The sequence below is a fragment of the Plecotus auritus genome (assembly GCF_963455305.1).
Source record: "Plecotus auritus genome assembly, chromosome: 1".
NCBI lineage: Eukaryota > Metazoa > Chordata > Mammalia > Chiroptera > Vespertilionidae > Plecotus > Plecotus auritus.
In genome coordinates this window covers 128,965,173-128,991,713 of record NC_137770.1, presented here as the reverse complement: position 1 = coordinate 128,991,713, position 26,541 = coordinate 128,965,173, and the positions used below count along the sequence as shown (strand labels likewise).

Below are 26,541 nucleotides of genomic sequence, written 5' to 3'. Positions count from 1 at the left end.
GAATTAATCCCAGGATTTTGTGTGACAGCTCTACTAATTTCTCTTTGCTATATAAGAACTCTTGGCATTATTCTTACTTGCACTATCAGTTAACCTTGTTTCTCAAATCTAAATTTCCATATTTAAATCCAAATTTAAATTTAAATTAGGACTGTCAGCTTGTGAAATAAAAGCCAGATATACCAAATAATAAAAGACAAATAGTACCAATGATGTGTGCTGCAAATACTATGTTTATTTCTTGTGGTGAATTTTCTGTCTTCATTAAGAAAACTTCAGAAATTTCAGGTCTTTTTAAACTGTTCCCATCTGATCCATCACACCTTTATTTTGTGTAATTTTAGCAAGTTCTCTCTTAGTCATTTAGTACCTCCTAATATGGCACTTGATAAGCCTTCTGAAAGGATGTCTTCCCTAAAAATATTCAAGCATGGAGTTTTTACTATTTTAATGGTTGATACTAAAGACAACACAAAATAGAACAAGCTTCAAACACCACAACCTCCATCAACACTACCTGAAGCTAAATGATAGCAATAATACAAGAATGATGCTTGGGTATAAACAACGGACATTTTCTGAAACATACTTAAGTATGAGTAAAAACACCTTTAGAAAACTTTGCTATTTCTGCTATTTTTTTCTTTCATTACTTTAAACAACCTGAATAAAAACTACATTACTTATTCAAACACAGATTCCAGACAAGTCATCTATCCACTCCCAACATTTCCAGATGGTTGCATTTACTTGTCTCCTTTGTAGAAAATCTTCATTGGCCACTGAGCATTGCAAAAGTAACACAAGTGAGCAGAATAAATAATTGTAAATTATTAAATAATTTAAAAATAAAAAACATAATTACATACTAAACCTATTTTCAAACAGGCAATGTTAAGCATGAAATATTCCTGGTACGCTTTTATATAACTATAACTTTATATAACCATGGCTACTGTATAGGCTAACACTGACACCCTCCTTTACTGAAAGCACAAATAAAATGAATTATGTATCTCTATAAAAATATGCTTAGCCCAATAATTCTTAAGGAACACTCTGTACATGGTCAATAAAAATAGTATTTTCAGTTCAGTGTCTCTCGGGGAAATTTACTAAGCATAGTAGCTATTAAAGACTCTAAGGACCAAGGTGAAGATACCTGTCAACACATTTAGCTCAGGTCCCAGAGCTGTAGGTGAAGAGGAGAGCCTATGAACAGAAAGTGGGAAAGGCTGTAGAAGAAATAACTCACTGTGTTTTAGGGTGACGGTCTCCCTACTGACACACTGCGAAAACCATTAAGCTCCTTCCTGGCCCATATCAAGGACAATTATTGCTCGCCTTCCAATAAGCTCCTAACTCAACTGAGAAGTCTCAGCACTTAGAGGAAACTCAATCTGTATAAACTAGTCCTGCCTGAGGCCAGTGCACAAAAGTAGCCGTTCGGGCAGGAGGAAAACTACTCCATAACCAGGAGACTCTCAAGTTCAGAGTGTATCTCAATTTTTTTAAAGTTGTATTTTTCATTGTCTCCTCAGATATTAAATTTAAAATATATACAGGGTGGGCAAAAGTAGGCTTATAGTTGTGAATATGTGAAACAGTTTATTATTGTATCATTTATTAATTATTGTACTATTTACTTGTATTACAACTGAAAACTTACTTTACCCACCCCTTTATATAGAAACAGAGATAAAAGATATATGAAAGTGTTCAAAGCAGAATAGAGATAGCAGTAGAAAATCTTGTATGTTAAAAATGAGACTTTAGCAATTGCAAAGTAATCACAAGAATCCTTGCAGCATAATCATACTTGCAGACAATGGTCAGCAAAAATACAAGGTTCTTCCAAATTCATAAATAAATATGTAATAAGGAAAACTTTAGAATTTTGACTCTATTTATGGAGAATATATTAATATAAAAATAACACTTATATGTGGGTTTACCTTAATTTCCCAGTAAGTCCATAGAGTTCAGATTTGTGATTAATTTATTTCTTAATAGGGTTTCACTATGGCCTGTGGGCAAAATATGGCCTATCACCAATTTCAGTAATTAAAGTTTTATTTGACACAGCAATTCCTATTCATTTTATTGTCTGTGGTAACTTTCCTACTATAATAACTAGGCAGAATACTTTTGACAGAAACCACATAACCTGCGATGCAAAAATATTTACTAGCTGGCCTTCATAGATTGCTGACCTCTGTTCTCCATTAAATTGAAAGTCATGGATTTAACCTCACATTTTTGGAGTCAAGGGAGAAAAGTTTTTCTGTGTCCAGTTACTCAGGAATCCAATTACATGACTTTTAATGCATGGAAGCTTCCTCTGATCAAAGCATTGTCAGGTCTTACCAGTACATGTGGTAGTCTCACTTATGACTTCCCCTTACATAAAATGACCTATCATTCTCCATAGTCATCTGCAGACTTAAATTTTAGCAGAATTTCATTCATTTCTATTCTTCCTTAACTAGAAAGGGTAAATATGTAAATCCAATGGCATGGACATAGTAATTTTTCTTTGCCCTCCTGTTTATTACATGTTCTTATTAGTTGTGTGTCAAAGGCCCATGTTATCAAGAACTTTCATTTCACAGATGTGAATACTTGTACAGACGTTTACTGTCATAACTGTAGTAACCAGCCAGGTAGTCAGCAACAAAGCTCAAATTTCAAACTAATTCTCTCCATTGGTCACCTCCATGCACCTATCCTTATGATTATACCTCTGGTTTAATCCTCTAAATCAAGTTTAATTTTCTGCTATATAAAATGCTTTTGTACTCTAACAGGGTAGGAAGATATTATCACATGGGTATTGAGTTCTCTGGTATAGCTGCCCACCAGATGTCTCACCATAGGAATTCCACTGATCTCCATTCTCACTGTTTACATGTCTTAGACATGATGCAGATGCTTAGAAATAAGGCACAGTATATAGTGGGATGGAAGCCTGTCAGGTCACGCAAAGGAGCACATGCAAGCTAACAAGCACCCCTGAACTTGGCGGTAAAAAGACACTGGAAGAAGCAGTAGAATATTTTTCAGCAAGCCTTCTGAAAATTAAAAATCTACTATAACATCTATATTTATGTAAATGAATAACAACTGAGTGACACTATTTTAAGGGTTGATTTTCACTTTTGTCAAAATTTTAAGCTAAAATTCACATGCCGGTTTCAACAAGTATGTGAAGAATTTTCATGTTACAAAATTGAATTATAACAATTATACGTAATTTTAACTGATAAATTTACAATTACAACAAATGTGGGTTTTTTTTAGTTATTTGCAGTCTAGCCAGATAAAAATCTAGCTTTAGAAATGATAATGAAAACATTGAAGTAAATCAATATACCTTGCTTATATTAATATTAAAAGCAAGTAAAAGCAAGAAATAAAGAATCATGTAACATTCTGGAAAGTTTCCTCATACAGTAAAATCCTACAGTAAAAGCAAGAAATAAAGAATCATGTAACATTCTGGAAAGTTTCCTCATACTATGTGTTGCCCTCCCTCCACTGTCACTATCACAGTGCTATTTCTATCAAGATTTAACTCGAATGTCACTTTTTTGTAAAACTTTCCTGTGCCCACATTGACAAAAGCATTCACAATTCCTACAAAAGTTTGATGAAACTTTAATAACAGCTTCCATCCCACTATATACTGTGCCTTATTTCTAAGTCATCTGACAACTAAATAATTTGACAACTTGGATCATAAGCTCTTTAAGGACAAGGCCCATTTTCTGTCACCAAATGACATAGAGCCAGACACAGAGCAGTAACACAATAAAGTAATTACAGGGAACAAATTTAAAATGACAAGACAATAAATGCTCACAATAAACAATTTGAATGTTTATAGAATTAGGAAGAAAATGCTTCTATTGTTGAATTAGTGTGAAAATAAGACTTAATTTATCATCACATATATCATAATTTTTATTATTCAATCAAATGCATGAGGCAAACTCCCATATAGGCTTTTTCTATAAAGTTTTTTTCTAAAATCAAATCATTGTTTCTTAAATATATTAATAATTATGTAAATTAGAATTTACCTCCTGATATATTTCATATTTCAATTTTAAGAGTCCTCAAAAACATATCTAGAGCTGTGGCTCATCATTTAAGGAAATGGTTTTCAACCTGTATTAGGCAGAAGTCCTTCTGATATCTTATCCTCATCTTCATAAGTTTCATATATGTCTCTTAAACAGTAACAATTAGGATTCAATGTAAGATTTTGTATGGAAAACAGTTGATAAAAATTTTTAATGTTTAAAACATCACCCAAGAGTAGCTTACATTAGCTTACATTTACCATAAAGAAAATGTTTAACACATAAGGAAACCTTTGAACACTTATCAATTCTAAATTACCTAAAATAATAATAGTAAAACCAACAACATTCGAAATTTAAGAGGCTCCACATATTTACTTATGTCTTAACAGTAGTACATATCCTTCTCTGACTTCACTCACCCAATTTGTGGTAATTTCTTCTGAATCCTATATGGTTCATAGAATTGATATCATCCAAGATTTTTCTCCATGCTATATAGCTTGTTCATTCAAGCTCTATCTCTAGGAACATCTCTATATGTTATATTAAAGTACTACTTTAAGTGTAGTCTTCTATTATGTGAGTATAAAAATAATATTTATTGATATCAATTGAATCAGTCAATCTCAGATCTACAGATCTTTAAACTATACTGTGGTATTCCACTGTACTGTAAGCAAAATGGAACATCAAAGCCAGTTTCAGCATGAAGATAGAATATGTCACCATCTTCAATGACTCATCCTTTAGGTTAAACTGCACAGGACTCCTCTATCAAAATACAATCCTGTGCAGGCTAGTCCCATGAGCATGTCACCTGTGCAGCCACTCTTAGAAGGGCTCTGTGCTTGATTTAATGCTCTCATGTTGCCATCATGAAATTCTTAGCAAGTTCTGGACAAGCGACCCAATTTTTATTTTATTGGACACCATAAATAATGGAGCCACACCTGCTGATGAGAGTGAGAACACATGAAACCATAATATTAATTGGTCAAGTGAATAATTTCTTAAAGTCAGTAGGAAATTGCAGCAAGAGCATGAAAAAGGATATCAAATGCCTCTCTTGCAAGGGTAATAGGAGGAGGAAAGAAAATATAAAAGGAAAGTTATATTCACAGATTAGCTCAACTCTTCAGTTAATAATTATTTACTGAGTATCTACTAAGTACCATGTATTGTACCAGATGCTGAGATTACAATGAACAATGCTGTTAAGTACCCACATTCATGGAGGATTTTACTCTAGAAAAGAAATAGATAATAACCAGGCTGTCTGTGGTGGTGGGGAGAGCAAAGGGCAGTGTGTTGGAGGAGGACTTAATATATCTACTTGATCTCTAGCATTGTTACTTTTGGTAATCAGACAAAATGATAACAGTTAAGAAACTTTAATTATAACAAGTGATTTTTTTTATTATCAAGAGGCAATTCTTGAGTATTTTCTGCTTTTATGATTATCTTTTGTATTTTTTCTTTTAGGATTTTTGAAAATTTCATGAATCACTGCTGGTCATCTTCTCCACTTTGTAATTTACAATGCACAGTTTCAAATAGGAAATATTACATATAGTTAGAAATTAATGTTAAGGCTCATTTTTGTGAATCCTATCTAATAAAAGAGTAATATGCAAATTGACCATCACTGCAACACACAAGATGGCTGCCCCCATGTGGACACAAGATGGCTGCCACAAGATGGCCAGCAGGGGAGGGCAGTTGGGAGGGACCAGGCCTGCAAGGGAGGGCAGTTAGGGGTGACCAGGCCGGCAGAGGAGGGAAGTTGGGGGCGACCAGGCCTGTAGGGAAGGGCAGTTGGGAGGACCCAGGCCTGCAGGGGAGAGCAGTTGGGGGGGACCAGACCTGCAGGGGAGAGCAGTTGGGGGGGACCAGACCTGCAGGGGAGAGCAGTTAGGGGTGACCAGGCCTGCAGGGTAGGGCAGTTAGAGGCAAAGAGGCCTGCAGGGGAGCAGTTAGGCATCAATCAGGCTGGCAGGGGAGCAGTTAGGCATCAATCAGGCTGGCAGGGGAGCTTTTAGGTATCAATCAGGTTGACAGGGGAGTGGTTAGGGGGTGATCAGGCTGGCAGGCACAAGCGGTTATTGGCAACCAAGAAGGCAGGCAAGCAGGCAAGCAGTTGGGAGCCAGCAGTCCTGGATTGTGAGAGGGATGTCCGACTGCCCATTTAGGCCCAATCCTATGGGGATCGGGCCTAAACGGGCAGTCGGACATTCCTCAAGGGGTCTCAGATTGGAGAGGGTGCAGTCTGGGCTGAGGGACACAATTCCCCCCCCCCCCCGTGCATGAATTTCATGCACTGGGCCTCTAGTAATTATATAATGTTCCTTTCTTTTCTCCATCCTGTGTTCCCTCTTGTGTATATGTTTAACTGTATATGAACTGTTTTTCACCAGACAAGTCTTGTTTAATAAGAGCTAGGTTTGTGTCACTGGTTTTATAAAAGTAATAAAACAAGACAAACAAACAACAACACAAAGCAATGCTTATAATTAAATGTACATAAATTCTGTAAAACTGACCCTTATAAACAAGGACAATGATCTTGGATCTTACAAAATTATTCCTACTTTTATGGGAACAACCATATGTGAGATATCACCTAGGGCTGTGGTCGGCAAACTGCGGCTCACGAGCCACATGCGGCTCTTTGGCCCCTTGAGTGTGGCTCTTCCACAAAATACCATGGCCTGGGCAAGTCTATTTTGAAGAAGTGGCGTTAGAAGAAGTTTAAGTTTAAAAAGTTTGGCTCTCAAAATAAATTTCTATCGTTGTACTGTTGATATTTGGCTCTGTTGACTAATGAGTTTGCCGACCACTGACTAGGGCATTGATGCAGGCAAGTAATGACTCTTTGCTGATTTAATGACTACATACAAATAATGACTGACTGAACATATCAATAGCTTTCCATTAGATATCCTAAATTGAGTTCATCCCTTAGTGCTAGCACGAACTTTGAAAGATTAAAAAAAGTTATTGTTGTTATTGTTTATATAGAAAAGGACATTTGCCCCCCTCAAAAAAAAATTCCCATCACTCTGACTACCTTTTATATTAATTGTGGCTGATAAAAATCAAATATCCCTTAGAAATAATGCAGAGTGGTAAAAAGTAAGAATATTTGGTCAGCCTAAAGTATGGATGTATATTCCTCAAGGAGTAAAATCAACCCAGTGTACACTGCAATTTGGAACCATGAGAAAAAGAAAACAAAACAAAAAATCACACAGGTCAATCTGTTCACATACAAGAATCAAAAAGCTTTCTAACTAGAATAGAAGACTATTTAAATTTCCTCAAGACAGAGTATGCCTGCTAACTATATTTGTGTTCCCTTTACAACACATATCATTCACCCTGATTATATAAAAATCTTACAATTCCATCTGGTAATGGGCTGGCAAAACAAGCAAAGCTTCTTTGGAATTCTCTACATACACACTGACTGCAGTTCATGGGATCACAAGGCTCTCAAACATCCAGACAGTTAAGATACTGTGTCCTACAGATAAGCCTTTAATTTTCCTCATGTGCAGATGTGCATTTAATTGAGAGAAAATTGATAACATGTTTTCATTTTCAACCGCCAAAAGAAGGACTTTCATTCCAGTATAATTTTATATTTAGCCATTCTCACTGTGAAGAGATTCTATCATAAGGTTCTTTGAAAAGTCATATCTGATTACAACTTTAGCATCTTTGTCTTTGGTTTATGTTGGTGGAAAATACATTTGTTATATATCTTGTATTTGAATACTCAAATTTCTCTCAGTATTTTCTTCCTAGGAATCAATAGTTTCCTTTAATTTAACATTTATTAAAAAATGCCTTAACTCTTTAGACATTTCTTGTTTACATTTATTAATGTGCTTTCAGAGTGCAATAAAGGTTTCTCATTAATTAAATAAAAATAAAATGAAACAAACAAAAGGCTACTATTTAACCTAGAAGCCTACATCTATCAAAGCCAGTGCTATTAATTTTATTTGCACTATTTCTATAAAATTTCATGTAAATCCCACATGAAATTAACATGATATTTATTGGTAATTCAGAAGGTTAGAATTTGTTTTTAGGAAGCTTTAAAAAAATAGGAATGTTTGTAGGCTGACTGAGGCTATTTCATCTGCTAAAGGTAAGGAAATTATTCTCAACATGAACATCTTTGGTATAATAAATATGCTTACCTGTGCTGCTGGATATATTAACATCAATACTGATATCAGCTATTCCTCCTCCCTTCAGAGACGCTACACATGTGTATGTCCCAAAATCCGTGAATTTTAAATCAATGATGTCCAAGTTTGTTGTTCCTGGAGACACATCTGGATCAGTCTGTGTAATAACCATCCGCTCAGAGCTTCTTAATGGACGACCATTTTTAAACCAACTAAATGTTAACTCCTCAGAAGGAACAGCTTCTACTTGGCAAGATATTTTCACCTCACGCCCAATCTGGATGTTGTCATCTTTGTGATAAGGATCTGGTGTGATCCAAAACCGTCCCTTTTTTAATGCTAAAACATAAAAATTCCATAAGTAGTTAGTGTTACTTTCACAATGCTAGGGATTTCATTCACTCTAGCTAATTATCTCTGGCCTGAAATAAAGTAAATAAAATAAAGCAAATAAAATAAAATGTAAATATATATATATATATATATATATATATATATACACACACACACACATATATACATACATACATATATATATACTATATATATATGTATATATATCTCAATATATATCTTATTTCCAATTAATGTACATATCAATAAACCTTATATAATCTAGAAGTAATCTAAAGACCAAAGTCACTTAGAGACTTTAAACAATTCAATCTGGTAACAGGCTGGCAAAAAAGCAAAGCTACTTTGGAATTCTCCACATACACACTGACTGTAGTTCATGGGATCACAAGGCTCTCAAACATCAATTGGATAATATTTTCCAGTGATGTGAAAATGCTTTAAATCTATACATGATACATAAACATTGTTGCTATTGAACTTAGAACAAACAATATAACCTGTTTGGATAAAGTCATTATGAATTAGAGTTTAAAATAATAATAATAAGTCTATTCATTACTTATCTCATCCCTCAATTATGACGCTTCTTAAACAACTCAAATATCGCACAAATGTCACATTAAAGAAAATTCTTCTAAAGTTGAATCTACATGCTGACCAAAACTAGATTTGTAAGAATTAAGTCAGTTCACACCATGAAGCATTTTCATATATTGAAATAACCTGAGTTAAAAAAGAATTTTTTCCCCAAAACATCGCTGTCACTGCTCTCTTTCACCTTACATAGATGTTTCTTGTTGAAACTATTTGCTGACTCTTATGCATATGACCAACAGAACCTCTTGGCAGGGGTCTTGGAAAGCCCGCTGTGTTTGTATCCCTACAGCAGGGCTTTCTGGGGCTAACTTCAGTGCTGTTCTCACAGCCTGGGTCAGTAGTGATGACTACCAAGGGCTTCTTGGGGAACATCTATTGGTTTCCTGAGGGCTCCAGTTCTGAACTTTGAATTACACTAGGGACACAATAAGGAACCGAGTTTGCTCTTTTTTTATGGCAGTGGTTCTCTTCTGCACACACTTTTCTCTTTTCCAGTACCCTGCCCATTTCCCTCTCTCTTACCACCATCATCTATATATGATGATGTGAAGCACATGCAGTGAAATATTATTATCAGAATAATAATTGTTCATTTACTTTAACCAATAAACCTTACTATATAATGACAATGGTAAAAACGATGTGAATTTAGAGAACCTGTGGCTTTGGCTCAGTGGAAAAAGCATTGGCCTGTGAACTGAAGTGTCCTGGGTTAGATTCCAGTCAAGGGCATGTACCTTGGTTGCAGGTCTATCCCCAGCCCTGGTCAGGGTGTGTGTGAAGGCAACCAATCAATGTGTCTCTTTCACATCGATAGATATTTCTCTCTCTTTCCCTTCCACTCCCTCTAAAAATCAATGAAAAAATATCCTAAGGTGAGAATTAACAACAACAACAACGACAAAAAAGAGAACCTGCAAATAATGGAGGCTTTCTATTTGTATTTTGGATTACTTTTCCTGAATTTTACCAGATTTTTCTCAGTTGGACTAATAAAGGCTTGGAAACACCATGCAAATATATAAAACTATGAAAGAATGCACAGAAGATTAATACACTTTTTAAATCTTAGAAATATTTGCTTTTAACATTATTTACTCTAGAGTACCAAATATTTTATCTGCTTTCTTGTTTGCATCTTAATGAGGAGAAATAAACAAACATCAAAAACAATCTCTTCTTTCTTTCTTTCTTTCTTTCTTTCTTTCTTTCTTTCTTTCTTTCTTCTTTCCTTTCATTCTTGCTTACTTTCTTTTTGTTCAAGAAATACTAATAGGACTCCTGTTCAAGAATAGACATTAGGCAAGACCCTTATTACATGAAGTAAAGAAAATAAACATAACCCTGTCCCTCACATATTGCAAATTATGTACTCACAGATTATTAATCCAATTTATCTGCCTAACACTTATGATACTTATGTCAAGAAAATCTACAAATTGCATGATGTTAAATGTTTTATAAGTGTGAATAAGTTGAATCTCAGAGAGGAATCCACCAAAATATTCTTTACAAAATGCACAAAGCTTCAGTCTTAATGAAATACCAAAAGACAAATATTTAAATCATATTGTCATATTGTTTGTTTCCACAGTAAAATGCAATTTATGAACTTTAGTCATTCCTAATCACGTCTTTATTAATACATGGCTCTAGGATAAAATTAGAAGAAAATATAGCATTATATTATCTACAGTCATATATTTATATTTTAATAGACACTAAAATATGATTTTTAGTAGAAAGGGAAATGTGCTAAAATATCTATATCGGGCTACTATATTTGGTGTATGATATTGCACATATATAATTCAAATGTAATTGAAATTCTATAGCACATAGAATATCCTTTTTAAAAAAATGATTTTAGGGAGAAGAAGGGTGAGAAAGAGAAAGAAACAGAAATGTGAGAGAGAAACATCAACAGTTGCCTCCCACATGCGCCAGGACAGTGGGGATCCAACCTGAAACTTGGACATGTGCCCTGACCAGGAATCAAAACTTGTCACCTTTTGGTGTAGGAGAGACACTCCAACCAATGGAACCATCCAGCCAGGCAGATTATCTTTTTTCTTTGATAAAGAGATCTAAAAATAGTATTTCAAGGAGCATTTACTTTGGTTAGCATTATAACATTTAAATAAAGAGTTTCCTTTGATTTGGTAAGAATTTTTCCTATCCTGTTTCTATAGAAAAGTGATAGACCTAAATAAAAATTTTAAACAAACAATTCACTATTTTTAAAGTTCAGAAGAAACACACCAACATCTATGCTAATTTAACAATTGCTTCATATGCCAGCATATTTAGAATAAATTTAATTACAAAGTTATGTGTCAGCTGCCATGTAACTACACAATAAAAAACCCTGAAATTTCCATTGTTGACTTACTAGGCAGTTATGTTTCCTAGCCCAATTTTAGGCATAGTGACATTGAGAAACCTGGAAACTCATCACACAAATTGGGTTTAAACTATTAAAGAATAAAATTAATAAAAAACATAAAATTAATATCTATATTTTGTGTTATGGACTGTTTTATTCATAAAAATAAGTGAAAATTCAAAGTAAAAATATTAAAATTACAAATCTGATAATTAATGAATAAAATTAAGTATGATATAATTATATTTTTATAGAAAGCAATATAATCAAGTGAACTCATTTGTTGATCTCAAAGTCAGATAATTTTATAATTTGACCAAAGGCAATCATATTAGTCTTTCAAATGACAGATTCAAAAAGGGAAGAGGGTCAAATGAGTCCTGCAAGTGATCGAGGAAGCTCAGAATAAGCAGCACGGATCATTTGACTGGAGAACCATCTGTTCCAGCTTGCTTTATGTTATCCCATAATAAGCTATCCAGTTTTGCATACATAACAGTAACATTCTAAGGATGGGGGGGAAGCATGTGTTGTGTGTGTTTGTGTACCTATCTATAGTAACAGAGGACATTTAAAATTATTTTCTAATTTACTTTGGCTGTTCAAAACACTAAGAGCACATTTTTATAAGCTAGGAACAGATACATTAAGAACTTGAAACCTAATACTAGTTTTTTATTTCTATGTGATCCAATATAGGCAATCTACTTTTTTTTTTTTTGGATCAAGTGCACCAATTATAAAAATAGGGGTTATAGTATTAGGCTCCCTCTGTGACCATTGTGAGAAATAGCTTATTAGCAGTAGTGTAGAGCTTTGAAAATATAAAGTGTTTAATATAGCTAATCAACTAGGAAGCAGGTTCCTTCATTTATAATTAAACATTCTCTTTTTCAGTGAACAATTTATAGTAGTTCATGCAATGTTAATTTAAAGCCATTTCCTGCTACCAGTTAAGATTTCAAATGCTTAAAATCAATCTGCGATTAGTCCCAGAGTATAACAGAGGTACAATAGTACATAACAAGACTACAGAATTAAAGAAATTCTATGGAAAAGAGAGGAGAAATCCCTTTCCCCAAATGCAATTTCTTAGTTTGAATATTGAAAATCCCCTAACACCAGCCAGAGAGAACATTAGATTTAGCTTAATGTATCATAAATTGTGATAGATGGACCTCAAAAGGTACTTGTTTAGTCTGGCAATGTATGTAAAGAATTGGCATCACACTGAGCCTCTGTTCTGGATAATCATTTTAGAAAACATTGCAATATAATCCATAGTCCCCATTTTTTTTAAATAATGAGAAACTGAATGCAAATTGGTCCACATTCACTTTAGACAGGTTACTCTTGAGGACACTGTAAATTGCACTTACTGAAGTCCCTCTACTTGGAGATTTACAAAGGTGCTGTGTGAGAAGAATGAAACCTGTGTATAAAAGGAAGGCCACTGCAAAGATCCTGGTAGGGCTTACTGCTGACCTTACCCTAGAGGTAAAAGTGGATTTTTGCCTGTAAATGACTACAACTTGGATAAAAAAATTCTTTATTTAAAGTGAGATTACTTCTTCAGTTTATGCCTGAAGGAGAGACCATTAGCTCTGGAGAAGCCTAGGTTTATGGTTTCTAGGAATACAAACTCAATGCAGATAAAAGCAAAAAGGAGACTGTGAGATTATATGTTGCTTGTAGCTATAGACTTAAAAGTATAAAATTCACTGATTGTCAGATGCTCCCTACAACACATAGTAGTTTCATAATAAAATAAAATGTGTAGATAGAGCAAAAAAGACATTAAAATTTTCTAAATTTTAATGAGAAAGCATCTCTTTGGAGATCAGGTATATCAGTTGTGAGCTTTTGAACCTCTGCCAAGAATCTATTTCAGAAAGAAGATGAGACCCAGAGTGAATGCTGACCACCATTCCAATAAGATAAATTCAAATCAATAATAGTTCAAACAGATAAGTAAGAATTGATTTTCAACTCATTAGTTCTCTGTTAAAGGCAATAAAAATATTAGAGTGGAAGTATTTTCCAGTCCAATCATATGTCAATTGAATAAACAGTTGGAAATACATTGTTTCAGTAAAGCAACTTAAGAGATAGTAAAAGGATCCTATATAATAATCCTATATAATAAAGAGGTAATATGCAAATTGACCATCACTCCAACACACAAGATGGCCACCCCCATGTGGACACAAGATGGCCGGCAGGGGAGAGCAGTTGTGGGTGATCAAGCCAGCAGGGGAAGGCAGTTAGGGGTGACCAGGCTGGCAGAGGAGGGAAGTTGGGGGTGACCAGGCTGGCAGGGGAGGGCAGTTAGGGGCGACCAGGCTGGTAGGGCAGGGCAGTTAGGGGCAATCAGGCTGGCAGGGGAGTGATTAGGGGTGATCAGGCTGGCAGGCAGAAGCAGTTAGGGGCAATCAGGCAGGCAGGCAGGCAGGCAAGCGGTTGGGATCCAGCAGTCCTGGATTGTGAGAGGGATATCCAACTGCCTGTCAGGCATCCCTCACAGGGTCCCAGATTAGAGAGGGTGTAGGCTGGGCTGAGGGATCCCCACCCTGCATGAATTTTGTGCACTGGGCCTCTAGTAATATATATATATATATTATGGTCCAGTTATAATAAGTGCCTGTCTTTCTTCTCAGAGAGATTGTGGAACCCTGGGGAGTACGGCCATGCCTTAGTCTTCTTTGTAACTTCAAATCCTGAACCCAGTACTTTGTTGTAGTTGGTATTCAATAGTTTTGGTTGAGTTTAATAAAATATGACATTTCAAAACATTAGCTCTATGGATTCCTGTTGATACCATTCAGTCTGATATTTCCTCTGTTTTGGTTTGGTTTGGTTATCTTATGTTCTGCATCCATGATAGAAAATAGGATAGCAAAAAGGAGATTTGATGTCCTCTAGGACTCATGGGCTTTGTTGTGTGGGAGTGGAATGATACTTGGTGAACAAAGTATTAATATGGGGATATATGTGAAAAAGAGGATTCTGTAAAGAAAAAAAACTCAGCTGTTATATGTCCTAGTCATATGATGTGCCCAGGACATCAGCTCTCAAATGTGTCCTGTAACTGTTACTCAGTCCTGCTTTGTAAAGGAGACTGCATTTCATGCAAAAGGAAAATATATATATATATATATATATATATATATATATATATATATATATATATATATCTGAGCACAGCTATCTGAAACAATATTTGCCAAAACCTGTTTCAGAAAAAGGTTGAGTATCATGTTTGAAGAAAGTTGAGGATTGACTATATGATTGAAAATTCGCTTTTCTGTAGAACTTTTCAGAGTTTTGAACATGCTAACATGCACACTGCAATACTCTTAGAGAGACTGATAGCATCTACAAAACCCCTTTACTTGTAGAACATATTTAGGTACTACAATCCCAAAGAATAAAGTAAGAGAATGTATCAGTTGATGAGAATCATTGAAAAGACTCTAATATTGAATTTCATTTTTGATATTTCAGACATTTCCATATGAGCATTATAAAATAATTGAAAAAAATACAACTCTTCAATGAAAATAAAATTTTTGATTCAAAACTACTGGACAGGGGATGTATTTTGATATTTAAGTTAAACTGCACCTCAGGCCCTAACCGGTTTGGCTCAGTGGATAGAACGTCAGCCTGCGGACTGAGAGGTCCCAGGTTCGATTCCGATCAAGGGCATGTACCTTGGTTGCGGGCACATCCCCTGTAGGAGGTGTGCAGGAGGCAGCTGATCGATGTTTCTCTCTCACCGATGTTTCTAACTCTCTATCCCTCTCCCTTCCTCTCTGTAAAAAACCAATAAAATATATTTTTAAAAAATGCACCTCAGAACACACTGAACATATAAAACATTTCAGAGCCATCTAATACACCTGTCTGCATTAAGGAGACTGTGTCTGTTTTCTTTCCCAGACAAGCAGCATTTTGTAAAATTTAATTAATCACTTTGGAATACACATTTTAAAATATGCAAATAGCATAGAAAAGAAATACATCATATTTGCAATTATTGATAGAGGCTATTAGTTGCTTGAATAAATAAGAATAATGTTTATTTATATCTTATGTTATATAAAAGCACTTAAAGTGTTTTTATGAGAAGTATTAAAGCTTCAGGATGTATAGGAGTAGAGGTCTCTTTTTTTCCTTATATACTACTAGAGGCCCGGTGCATGAAATTCATGTGCGGGGCTGGGGGGGGTGTCCCTCAGCCCAGCCTGTACCCTCTCCAATCTGGGAACCCTCGAGGGATGTCCGACTGCCTGTTTAGGCCCGATCCCCGTAGGATCGAGCCTAAACGGGCAGTAAGACATCCCTCTCACAATCCAGGACTGCTGGCTCCCAACTGCTCGCCTGCTTGCCTGCCTTCCTGGTTGCCCCTAACAGCTTCTGCCTGCCAGCCTGATCACCCCTAACCACTCCCCTGCCAGCCTAATTGATGCCTAACTGCTCCCCTGCCAGCCTGTTTTCCCCTAACTGCCCTCCTCTGCAGTCCTGGTCTCCCCCAACTTCTTCCCCTGCAGGCCTGGGTCCCCCCCAACTTCCTTTCCCTGCAGGCCCAGTCACCCCCAACTTCCCTCCTCTGCCGGCCTGGTAACCCCCAACTGCCCTCCCCTGCAGGCCATCTTGTGTCCACATGGGGGCAGCCATCTGGTGTGTTGGAATGATGGTCAATTTGCATATTACTCTTTTATTAGATAGGATTAGCCATCTTATACACACTTCCTTTAACAACTCCAATTGTCAACTATAGTCTGAATGAAAGTTTGTCAAAAATTCAAGAGCAACAACAAAAAAATCATTACATCCATTTCCTAAAACTAATTTAAAATAGTGCCCTTGATCATCCGAATGCAGAACTAGATGCTTAAAAGAAGTTGGGTTTCTATCTAATTGTGAAGTATCAAGGCTTTATTTATTTTGTGAATATACTCAAAGATAATTACAAAAATTCAAATTGTTTAAGCAGGGTATGGTTAAATTCCAATTGTCTTAAATGTCCTTGCTTAATAGAATAGATAAGTATTTGGGGTTGAAATTAAAATAAGAAAGGATCTTTTAGATGGGCACAAATTTTGCTTTTCATGTAAGCCCGTCCTTGAAAAATGAGAAGAGTGGACTAAAATATCATTATCATCATCATTATTATTTTTCCATTATTATCATTTCAGCCCTATTTTAAGTAAGGAGAAAATATTTTCTGCTCATGAATTATTATAAAGTCTATGTAGTGTCATAAAAATAAGCATTTTCATAATGTGGCTACTATGTAAATGGTATTTGACATAGCATAATATCTTAGCACCAATTATTTAAATAGGAGAATATTAATCAGTACCACTTACTGGTCATATGAAATTAAAATTAGTAAGTATGTTAAACTCACCTTTTCTATCAAATTTAATAATACTATTCACTATGAAAAATGAGAATGTGTCCAGAGTAAATTATATTTCTTTATTCGTTTTTGAATATCTAGGAGTAGAAATAGCTATAACAGACCTGTGTTAAATATAGTTCTTTTGAAGTCCTTTTGAAAATAGTACATTCTTAATATTTATGGAATTGATCATGTAGCAGTGAAAATAATGAGACTAATTGAAACTAAAAATATTTCTTTGCTTTTCTTGTTTTCCTTATTTTCTGTCTCAAAAGCTGTGGCCTTTCTCCTCTCCAAAATGATACTGCCATCTGTCAGCCTCTCTCACTATATATTGATGTTCTTCATTCTTTTGCTTATTCACTTTCTTTTGAAATTTAAATATTTTCTCTTCCAAATAATATTTACTTTCAGAGTAGAAAATTGTTTAGGTTGCATCTAAACTTAGAACATTTTTCTTAACTCTAATAATCCTTCGAACTATTTGTAGCATATATTTTTGAAAATATAGTGAAAAACCAGTTGCCCCTGTTGTATCATGAACTCACTCATTTGGACAGTTACACACTGGTTTTTCACTGGTGCTATTCTCGCATTGAAGTTCCAAAGGTTAGCAATGACTTCTTAACCAATGAACACAATGGTATTTTCAGTTCTTTTTTCATTTTTATATCACTTAAAATCTGCATTTCATATCACTTTATAGATTCCTTCTTCTTGAAAATTTCTTTTCTACTGATTCTTATAACTGGTAAAATATGAGCTCATATTTAAGAAAATCACTTGACTTAGCTCATTTGCATCCCTGTTGTCATGACTTTTCCTAGTTCTCTAGTTCATTTGGATTCTGTCATTCAAAAAGTGCAAAGTCAGTATTTGTTGATAAGGAAAATATTTTTATAAATTACTTTGCCATAATTGCAGACCATGGGGTGTTTCCTTAATATTCTGCCTTCTATTTTGCTGCCTATGTTTGGGGAAATGAGAGCTTTGTTTGTCTGTTTCCATTTGTTTCTTAAAACACAAAACATTCTGACCGGATCCATGAACATTTAAATTTAAATTTAAATAATGGTTAAATCATATATATATATATATGTTAAAGAGCAAAGAAAATAACGTATGTATATTTAATGATCACATAAAAATATCTGTATTCACTGAGAAATTATATAAATTATCCTAACTATCTTACCTATGAGAAGCTGAAGCATCAATATCGCTAAGACTAACTAAACATTCCCCTCAGCATGACTCAGTGTTAGACAGGTTTCTTCCTAACTCTATGCCTCTGACCTTCCTTTCCTGATAGCATTTACTTTTAGAAAACTTGCATTTATAATGCTTTCTCTGCCCCTTTGAGATGTAAATCTTCTGAAGAAAGCCAGAATACCTTGATAAATGTCTTTCAGGAGAACCTGTGAGCCATCACTTTAGAAAGTAATCATTGAAGGAGATAGTGCATCCATCTCCCAGTCTCTATAAGAAAGAGCCTAACTTTGAAATGTGAGAAGATCACTTAGCAAGCACAGTTTTCTTCATCACATTGACTAACCTCCCCCACAAACATGTTCCAGTATGTTTTCATTACCTTACCCAGCATTTAAAAATCCTTTTGCCTCTTGATTCAGTGGAGTTGCAGTTAATCTCCCTCTTTATGGCAATGATCTTGATCCCTATTGCAAGTCTTGCATAGAGTTTTCCTTGCTGTTTTGTAATGTCTAGTGCAATTTTCCTTTCACACAGTTACATTTTGTATTGTGCATTATTGAAATAAGTGAAAGAAGGATCAATCTAGGAAATCTGCTGCTACAGTTTTCAAACACAAAAGAAAATAATGCTTATGATTACAGCATAGGACACACACATACCCAGAGACACACACATACACAATAGTATGCTGCTCAAAGATGAAATGTCACACGAGTATTTGAGTTAAAAAGGGTAATTTAAACCCTTTATAAAACTATGCTTCCTCCAAAGTGTTAAAACCTATTTAATATTTAATGCCTTCTAGGTCTAGAGTTTCTGATAATAGACCACAGGACAAGGATCTGGATTTGTGGGTTACCCAACAGAAGACAGGACAGCTAAATGAAGTATGAAAAAGACTGACTCTAAAACTAAATAAAGTTAATACATTATAAAAAAAATATAATGTTTCCATTTATAAAAGTAAATTCCTACCTTACTCTAGGAGACTTTAAAACACTTTTTAGAAATACATATTATAGCTTTTCCACCTTTTTTAAAATGAGAAAATTGTGGCAGAAAAGCAAATGAGATAAGGTCAAAACGATGCTCGTACAGAAATGTTTTCAAATCCTGTACAATTGGTAGTGAGGCCATAAATTGACTCTGATTTTTACAGAAACAAAGGCAAAAAGAGAAACAGTTTCATGTCAGATTTAAGTTAAAAATACTCCAATCCTCAAACAAAACAAAATAATTCCTGGTTCAAAGATCTGAGTGGAATTTATCTTCTGAGCTTGCATAAATGAGACACACAATGAATAGCACTTTTAGCCACATCCTTATGGTGATCAAAACAATGTAATTCTCAAGACTAGTTGTCAATCTGTCCTTTATATAGGAACCAAAGGGGCATAGTACCAGTGCACAGGTAGGTGTTCAGGTTCAATTCAAAGATAAATCCAAAGATAGTGTCTTGGTAAGTATTTAGCAGGAGAAAAAATGAGTGTAACCCAGGGAGGTCCTGCTGGTGGGGTGTGCAATGTGTTCAGGGTTATGTGAAAATGTATACTCTAAGTGGTAACTGACACAAAAAATAAGAATCAAATACTCTTTGGAAGGAGGGAACCAAGGCAGAACACACACTATATAAAGAAGGGGAGAGAGAAATACCTGTAGACAGGGATAAGGTAGGGAGGTCTACATTGTACCAACATTTGTGAAAACACTACTTTTGAATACCTTAAGAAAAAAATTTGGTTCCACAATATATCTCATGCTAAATTAACTGATCACATTACTTAGAGAATTGTTGGATATAAGCCAATTCAGTGTTAGGACACATTTGAAGGAAACAATGACTTGTTTTGGAAGAGTTGATCTGAACTCCCTCTTAAAGGAAATGATTAGATGATAAGTTCAGTAATCGATATAAATCCAGAGATATGGGAGCATGGAACAATCTGAAGAATCTCAGAGGGAAGGAGTCAGGGGGGAGGCAGGGGAAGAGATTAACCAAAGAATTAACCATGGACACTGACAATAGTGCAGTGAAGGCCTGGGGGAGGGAACAGGATTGAGAGGGCCAATATAAGGAAAAAAGGGACATCTGTAGTACTTTTAACAACAAAAATAAATGTACACAAAACAAAAATTTAAATTAAAAATATAACATTTATAGTTTAGAGCAGTAGTTTTCCAAGTGTGAACACTGGAGCAACAACAGCATAGCCTGGGAACATGTAAAAAGTGAAAGTTCTTGGTAGCACTTCACACTAAATATACAATTCCAGGGGTAGGTCTTAGCCATCTGCATTTTAACATCTCCCTTGGGTGATTCTGATGTAGCTTCACGTCTGAGAGCCACTGTCTCAGAAAATGGTTTAACCTTCCATCATCTGGAAAAGAGGCAGAGGGAGTGAGGCTGACCATTAGCTCACCCGGAAGGACTATTCAGCCATTAAAGAACGTGTGGAAGAGTGGCCACAGGATATCTTTTACTTTGCAAGGCCCTCAGGAGATTTTTTTATCCTGATTATAACACTTGAAATATTATTAATAAACAGTTCATAAGTATCAATAATAAAATAGTATAAATTGACCTCACACAGCTTAACCTTAAATATAGCCAGAACCTGAAGGAAGTTCCACAAAACACTTATTTCTAGATTTATTCACAAAATAATAAAGATGTTAAGAATAGTTAACATTAAATGCCTCAAAGTAACCCTATTTACCTAAGAAATTCTAACTCTCAAAGTATTAATAATATAACCAACTCTCATTTAGGGAAAATCTAAAAAAATATGTTTATAATTTTGATTGAGAGATTCATAGCCCATCAACTTTCTTCCGAGTGCCAATGACTTCTTGGAGAGCCACTATAGATAACAGTGAAGCATGTTTTGTGGAGTCAGATTGTCTGCATTCTAATATAATATAATTTGACGATTTATTAGCTGTGTGACCTTGTGCAATTTAATCAGTCTCCCAAATCTGCAAAATGAAGATGATAATAAAGTTGATCTATGAATCTCTGAGTATGCTGATGCCACACAGTGCAAGCACACAGTAGATGTCAGCTGTTTTCTATGCACTGTTTCCCTGAGCACTGACAACACATCCACAACTATGTTTGTTACCAAAGCTACCAAAATGAAGAGCCTAGTGGCACAGAAAAGCATAGAGATAAACAATTGTATTTACAGTGCAATAAAGCATTAAGTGTACTAGGTATTATGAAACAGAGCACTTTAAAAACAATAAAACAAACAATAAAAACTAAAAGACTAGGGGCAGGAAGAGCCTGAAAATGAGGGAAAAAAATAAAGACAGAAGGTTGGAGATGGTGAAAGGTCACTCCAGAGAGTGGTATCATCAAAGGATGTGGAACACAGATTTTACTGTACCAATAATAGATCCTACTTCAGCTTTCACTAACTCTAGCAAATCCCTTCATGATTCCATAAAATGTACTTCTCTGTGGTTTAATCATTCATTCTACTCCCCTCTTGTATTTTTGTCAGGGCTAACCTCTTAAAATGTGTTCCTGATCTCAGCTCTAGTTCTGTGTGGAATATTACACAACATCAATTTTATCCTGTCTTTTTCTCTTAAAAATTATATTTTTATTGATTTCATAGAGGAAGAGAAAAGGAGAGATAGAAAAATCAATGATGAGAGAGAATCATTAATCAGCTGCCTCTTGCACACCCCGCATTGGGGATCGAGCCTGCAACCCTGTCATGTGCCCCGACTGGGAAGCGAACCATGATCTCCTGGTTCATAGATCATTGCTCAACCACTGAGCCACACCAGCCAGGATAAACATTTTTTATTCTCTGAACTTAGAGCATCATAAACATAGAGGTTCTTCACATTGCTCTCTTCCTGAGCATACTGTCTTCCACCTGCTATCTGTAAATACACTTAGGTTGGTGACATGAAAGAACAAATCAGATGGCAAACAAAATTTGTCATTCATTGGGAACATATCTGAAGCTATTTCTAAGTAGTTATCATATTAATTGTTGCCACTTAATCATCACTCAAAACAAATGTAGTCAGTTTTGTTAATTATATTTTTCTTATTTCAATTAGTTATTTAATAAATTATTTTTAAAGTAAATGGTTTATTGTTTTTTACATTCATAGATTTATTTTTTAATTTTTTATTTTTTTAAATTTTATATTATTGTTTAAAGTATTACATATATTAGTACATATATCTCCTTATTTTTCCCCATTGACCTTCCCCCAAACTCCCTTACCCCCTGTCACATCCACTGGTTGTGCTTATATGCATGCATACAAGTCCTTTGGTTGATCTCTTTCCCCCGCTCCGCAACACTCCACAGCCTTCCCGCTGTAATTTGACAGTCTGTTCGGTGGTTTACCGCCTCTGTGTCTATCTTTTTGTTCATCAGGTTATAATGTTCTTTATTTTCCATAAATGAGTGAGATCATGTGGTATTTTTCTTTCATTGCCTGGCTTATTTCACTTAACATAATGCTCTCCAGGTCCATCCATGCTGCTGCAAATGCTAAGGATTCCTTCTTTTTTATAGCAGCGTAGTATTCCATTGTGTAGATGTACCATAGTTTTCTAATCCACTCATCTGCTGATGGGCATTTAGGCTGTTTCCAAATCTTAGCTATGGTAAATTGTGCTGCTGTGAACATAGGGGTGCATATATCCTTTCTGATTGGTGTTTCTAGTTTCTTGGGATATATTCCTAGAAGTGGGGTTACTGGGTCAAATGGGAGTTACATTTTTAGTTTTTTGAGGAAACTCCATACTGTTCTTCACAGTGGCTGCACCAGTCTGCATTTCCACCAGCAGTGCAGAAGGGTTCCTTTTTCTCCGCATCTTCGTCAGCACTTGTCCTTTGTTGATTTGTTGATGATTGCCATTCTGACAAGTGTGAGATGGTACTGAATTTTTGTTTTGATTTGCATCTCTCTGATTAGTGACTTTTAGCATGTTTTCATATGCATCTTGGCCTCCTTCTGTCTTCTTTCGAAAAGATTCTATTTAGGTCCGTTGCTCATTTTTTTATTCGATCATTTGTCTTCCTTTTATTAAGTTGTATAAGTTGCCTGTAGATGTTGGAGATTAAACCTTTATCAGTGATAACATTTGCAAATATGTTCTCCCATACAGTGTGCATTCTTATTGTTTTGTTGATGGTTTCTTTTGCTGTGCAAAAGCTTTTTATTTTGATGTAGTCCCATTTGTTTATTTTCTCTTTAGTTTCCATTGCCCTAGGAGCTGTATCAGTGAAGAAAAGGCTTCTGCATATGTCTGAGATTTTTCTGCCTGTGGATTCCTCTAGTAATTTTATGGTTTCTCGTCTTATGTTTAAGTCCTTTATCCATTTTGTGTTTATTTTTGTGTATGGTTTAAGTTGGTCGTCTAGTTTCATTTTTGTTGCATGTATCTGTCCAATTTTCCCAACACCATTTATTGAAGAGACTGTATTGACTCCGTTGTATGTTCATGCTTCCTTTGTCGAATATTAATTGAGCATAGTGGCTTGGGTTGATTTTGGGTTCTCTATTCTATTCCATTGATCTATATGTCTGTTCTTGTGCCAGTACCAGGCTGTTTTGAGAACAGTGGCTTTGTAATAGAGCTTGAAATCTGGTATTGAGATTCCACCTGCTTTTTTCTTCTTTCTCAGGATTGCTGTGGCTATTCGAGGTCTTTTTTTTTTATTCCAGATGAATTTTTAAAAGTTTGTTCTAGGTCTGTGAAATATGCCGTTGGTATTTTAATGAGGAGTGCATTGAATCTATGGATTGCTTTGGGTAGTATGGACATTTTAATGAGGTTGATTCTACCAATCCATGAACATGGTATGTTCGTCCATCTGTTTATGTCTTCCTCTATCTCTTTTTTCAGTGTCCTGTAGTTTTCCACATATAGGTCTTTTACCTCCTTGGTTAAGTTTATTCCTAGGTATCTTAATTTTTTTTTGGTGCAATGGGAAATGGGATTGCTTTTTTAGTCTCTCTTTCTGTAAGTTCACTATTGGTGTATAGAAATGCCGTAGATTTCTTGGCGTTAATTTTGTATCCTGCCACATTGCCGAATTCATTTATTAAGTCTATTAGTTTTTTGATGGAGTCTTTCGGGTTTTTTATGTACAATATCATGTCATCTGTAAATAAGGACAGCTTTACTTCTTCTTTTTCAATTTGGATGCCTTTATTTCTTCTTCTTGTCTAATTGTGGCTAAAACTTCCAGTACTATGTCGAACAAGAGTGGTGAGAGTGGGCATCCCTGTCTTGTTCCTGTTCTTAGGGGCAATGATTTTAGGTTTTGCCCATTGAGTATGATGGTGGCTGTGGGTTTATCATATATGGCTTTTATTATGTTGAGGTATGAGCCTTCTATTCCCACCTAGCTGAGAGTTTTTATCAAAAATCGGTGTTGGATTTTGTCAAATGCTTTTTCTGCATCAATTGATATGACTATGTGATTTTTATCTCTCAAATTGTTTATGTGATGTAACACGTTTATTGACTTCAGATATTGTAACATCCTTACGTCCCTGGGATAAATCCTACTTGGTCATGGTGTATGATCTTTCTGAAGTACTGCAGAATCCGATTTGCTACAATTTTGTTTAAGATTTTGGCATCTATGTTCATGAGGGATATTGGCCTGTAATTCTCTTTCATTGTGTTGTCTTTATCTGTTTTTGGTATTAGGGTGATGCTGGCTTTATAGAAGGAGCTGGAAGTGTTCCTTCCTCTTGCAATTTTTGGAATAGTCTTAGGAGGATAGATTTTAGTTCGTCCTTGAATGTTTGGTATAACTCCCCTGTGAAGCCATCTGGCCCCAGGCTTTTGTTTGCTGGGAGCTTTTTGATGACTGCTTCAATTTCTTCCATAGTTATGGACCTATTGAGATTTTTAGAATCTTCCTGATTGAGTTTTGGAATGTTGTATTTTTCTAGGAACATGTCCATTTCCTCCAGGTTGTCCAGTTTGTTGGAAAAGAGTTGTTCATAGTATTTTTTAACAATCCTTTGTATTTCTGTGGGGTCTGTTGTTATTTCTCCTCTTTCATTTCTGATTTTGTTTATTTGGGTCCTCTCTCTTTGTTTCTTGGTGAGCCTGGCTAGAGGTTCATCAATCTTGTTTATCCTTTCAAAGAACTAGCTTTTGGTTTTGTTGATCTTTTGTATTGTTTTTTTGGTCTCAATGTCGTTTATCTTTGCTCTGATCTTTATTATTTCCTTCCTTCTGCTTACTCTAGGCTTCTCTTGTTGCTCTCTTTCTAACTCTTTGAGTTGTAGGGTTAGGTCAGTGGTTGGCAAACTGTGGCTTGCGAGCCACATATGGCTCGCGAGCCGAGGTTTTCCAATCTGAGGACTAATGATTTTACTGACCACTGACCTAGACTCTCGATTCCAGTAATTACAGGCTGTTAAGGTTCCTTGTGATTAAGCCCCTATCCCAGTGGTCAGCAAACTCATTAGTCAACAGAGCGGCAAACCACGGTTCTCGAGCCACAGGTGGCTTGCTAGCTGCTGTTTAGCAACCACTGGGTTAGGTAATTTATTACCATTGTTTCTTGTTTTTTGCAGTAGGCTTGTAGAGCTGTGAACTTCCCTCTCAAGACTGCTTTCGCTGTGTCCCATAGATTTTGGATTGTTGTGTTTTCATTGTTGTTTGTTGCCATGATGTTTTTTATTTCTTCCTTGATCTCTCTGGTAACCCAGTCATTGTTTAATAGCATGCTATTTAGTCTTCATGTGTTTGATTTTTTTTTGGTTTGTTTTTACTGTAGTTGATTTCCAGTTTTATGCCATTGTGATCTGAGAAGATGCTTGATATGATTTCTATCTTCTTGAATTTGAAGAGACTTTGCCTGTGACCCAATATATGGTCTATCTTTGAAAATAACCCATGTGCACTTGAGAAGAGTGTATATTCTGTGGCTTTGGGGTGAAATGTTCTGAAGATATCAATTAATTCTATCTGTTCTAGTGAGTCATTTAGGATTGATGTTTCTTTGCTGAATTTTGTTTAGAGGATTTGTCCAATGGTGATAGTGGGGTATTAAAGTCCCCTACTATGATTGTATTGCTATCAATCTCTCCCTTAATATCCTCCAGGAGTTTTTTTTATGCATTTGGGTGCTCCTGTGTTGGGTGTGTATATGTTTACCACAGTTATTTCTTCTTGTTGGATTGCTCCCTTTAGCATTATGAAGTGGCCTTCCTTATCTCTTGTTATGTCATTCATTTTGAGATCTAATATGTCATATATAAGTATTGCTACCCCAGCTTTTTTTTTTT

General features: G+C 35.4%; 1 protein-coding gene across 3 annotated transcripts in view; it reads right to left on the bottom strand.

Annotated features, from left to right (window-relative positions):
- The window catches only part of MDGA2 (MAM domain containing glycosylphosphatidylinositol anchor 2), a 1,034,824-nt gene that overhangs the window by 281,397 nt on the left and 726,886 nt on the right, over positions 1-26,541 (bottom strand). For all 3 annotated transcript variants that reach the window (XM_080666137.1, XM_080666138.1, XM_080666139.1), the window contains exon 7: positions 8,297-8,626. In XM_080666137.1, coding sequence (XP_080522263.1) covers positions 8,297-8,626 — 330 coding nt within the window. The remainder of the gene's footprint in view (positions 1-8,296; positions 8,627-26,541) is intronic.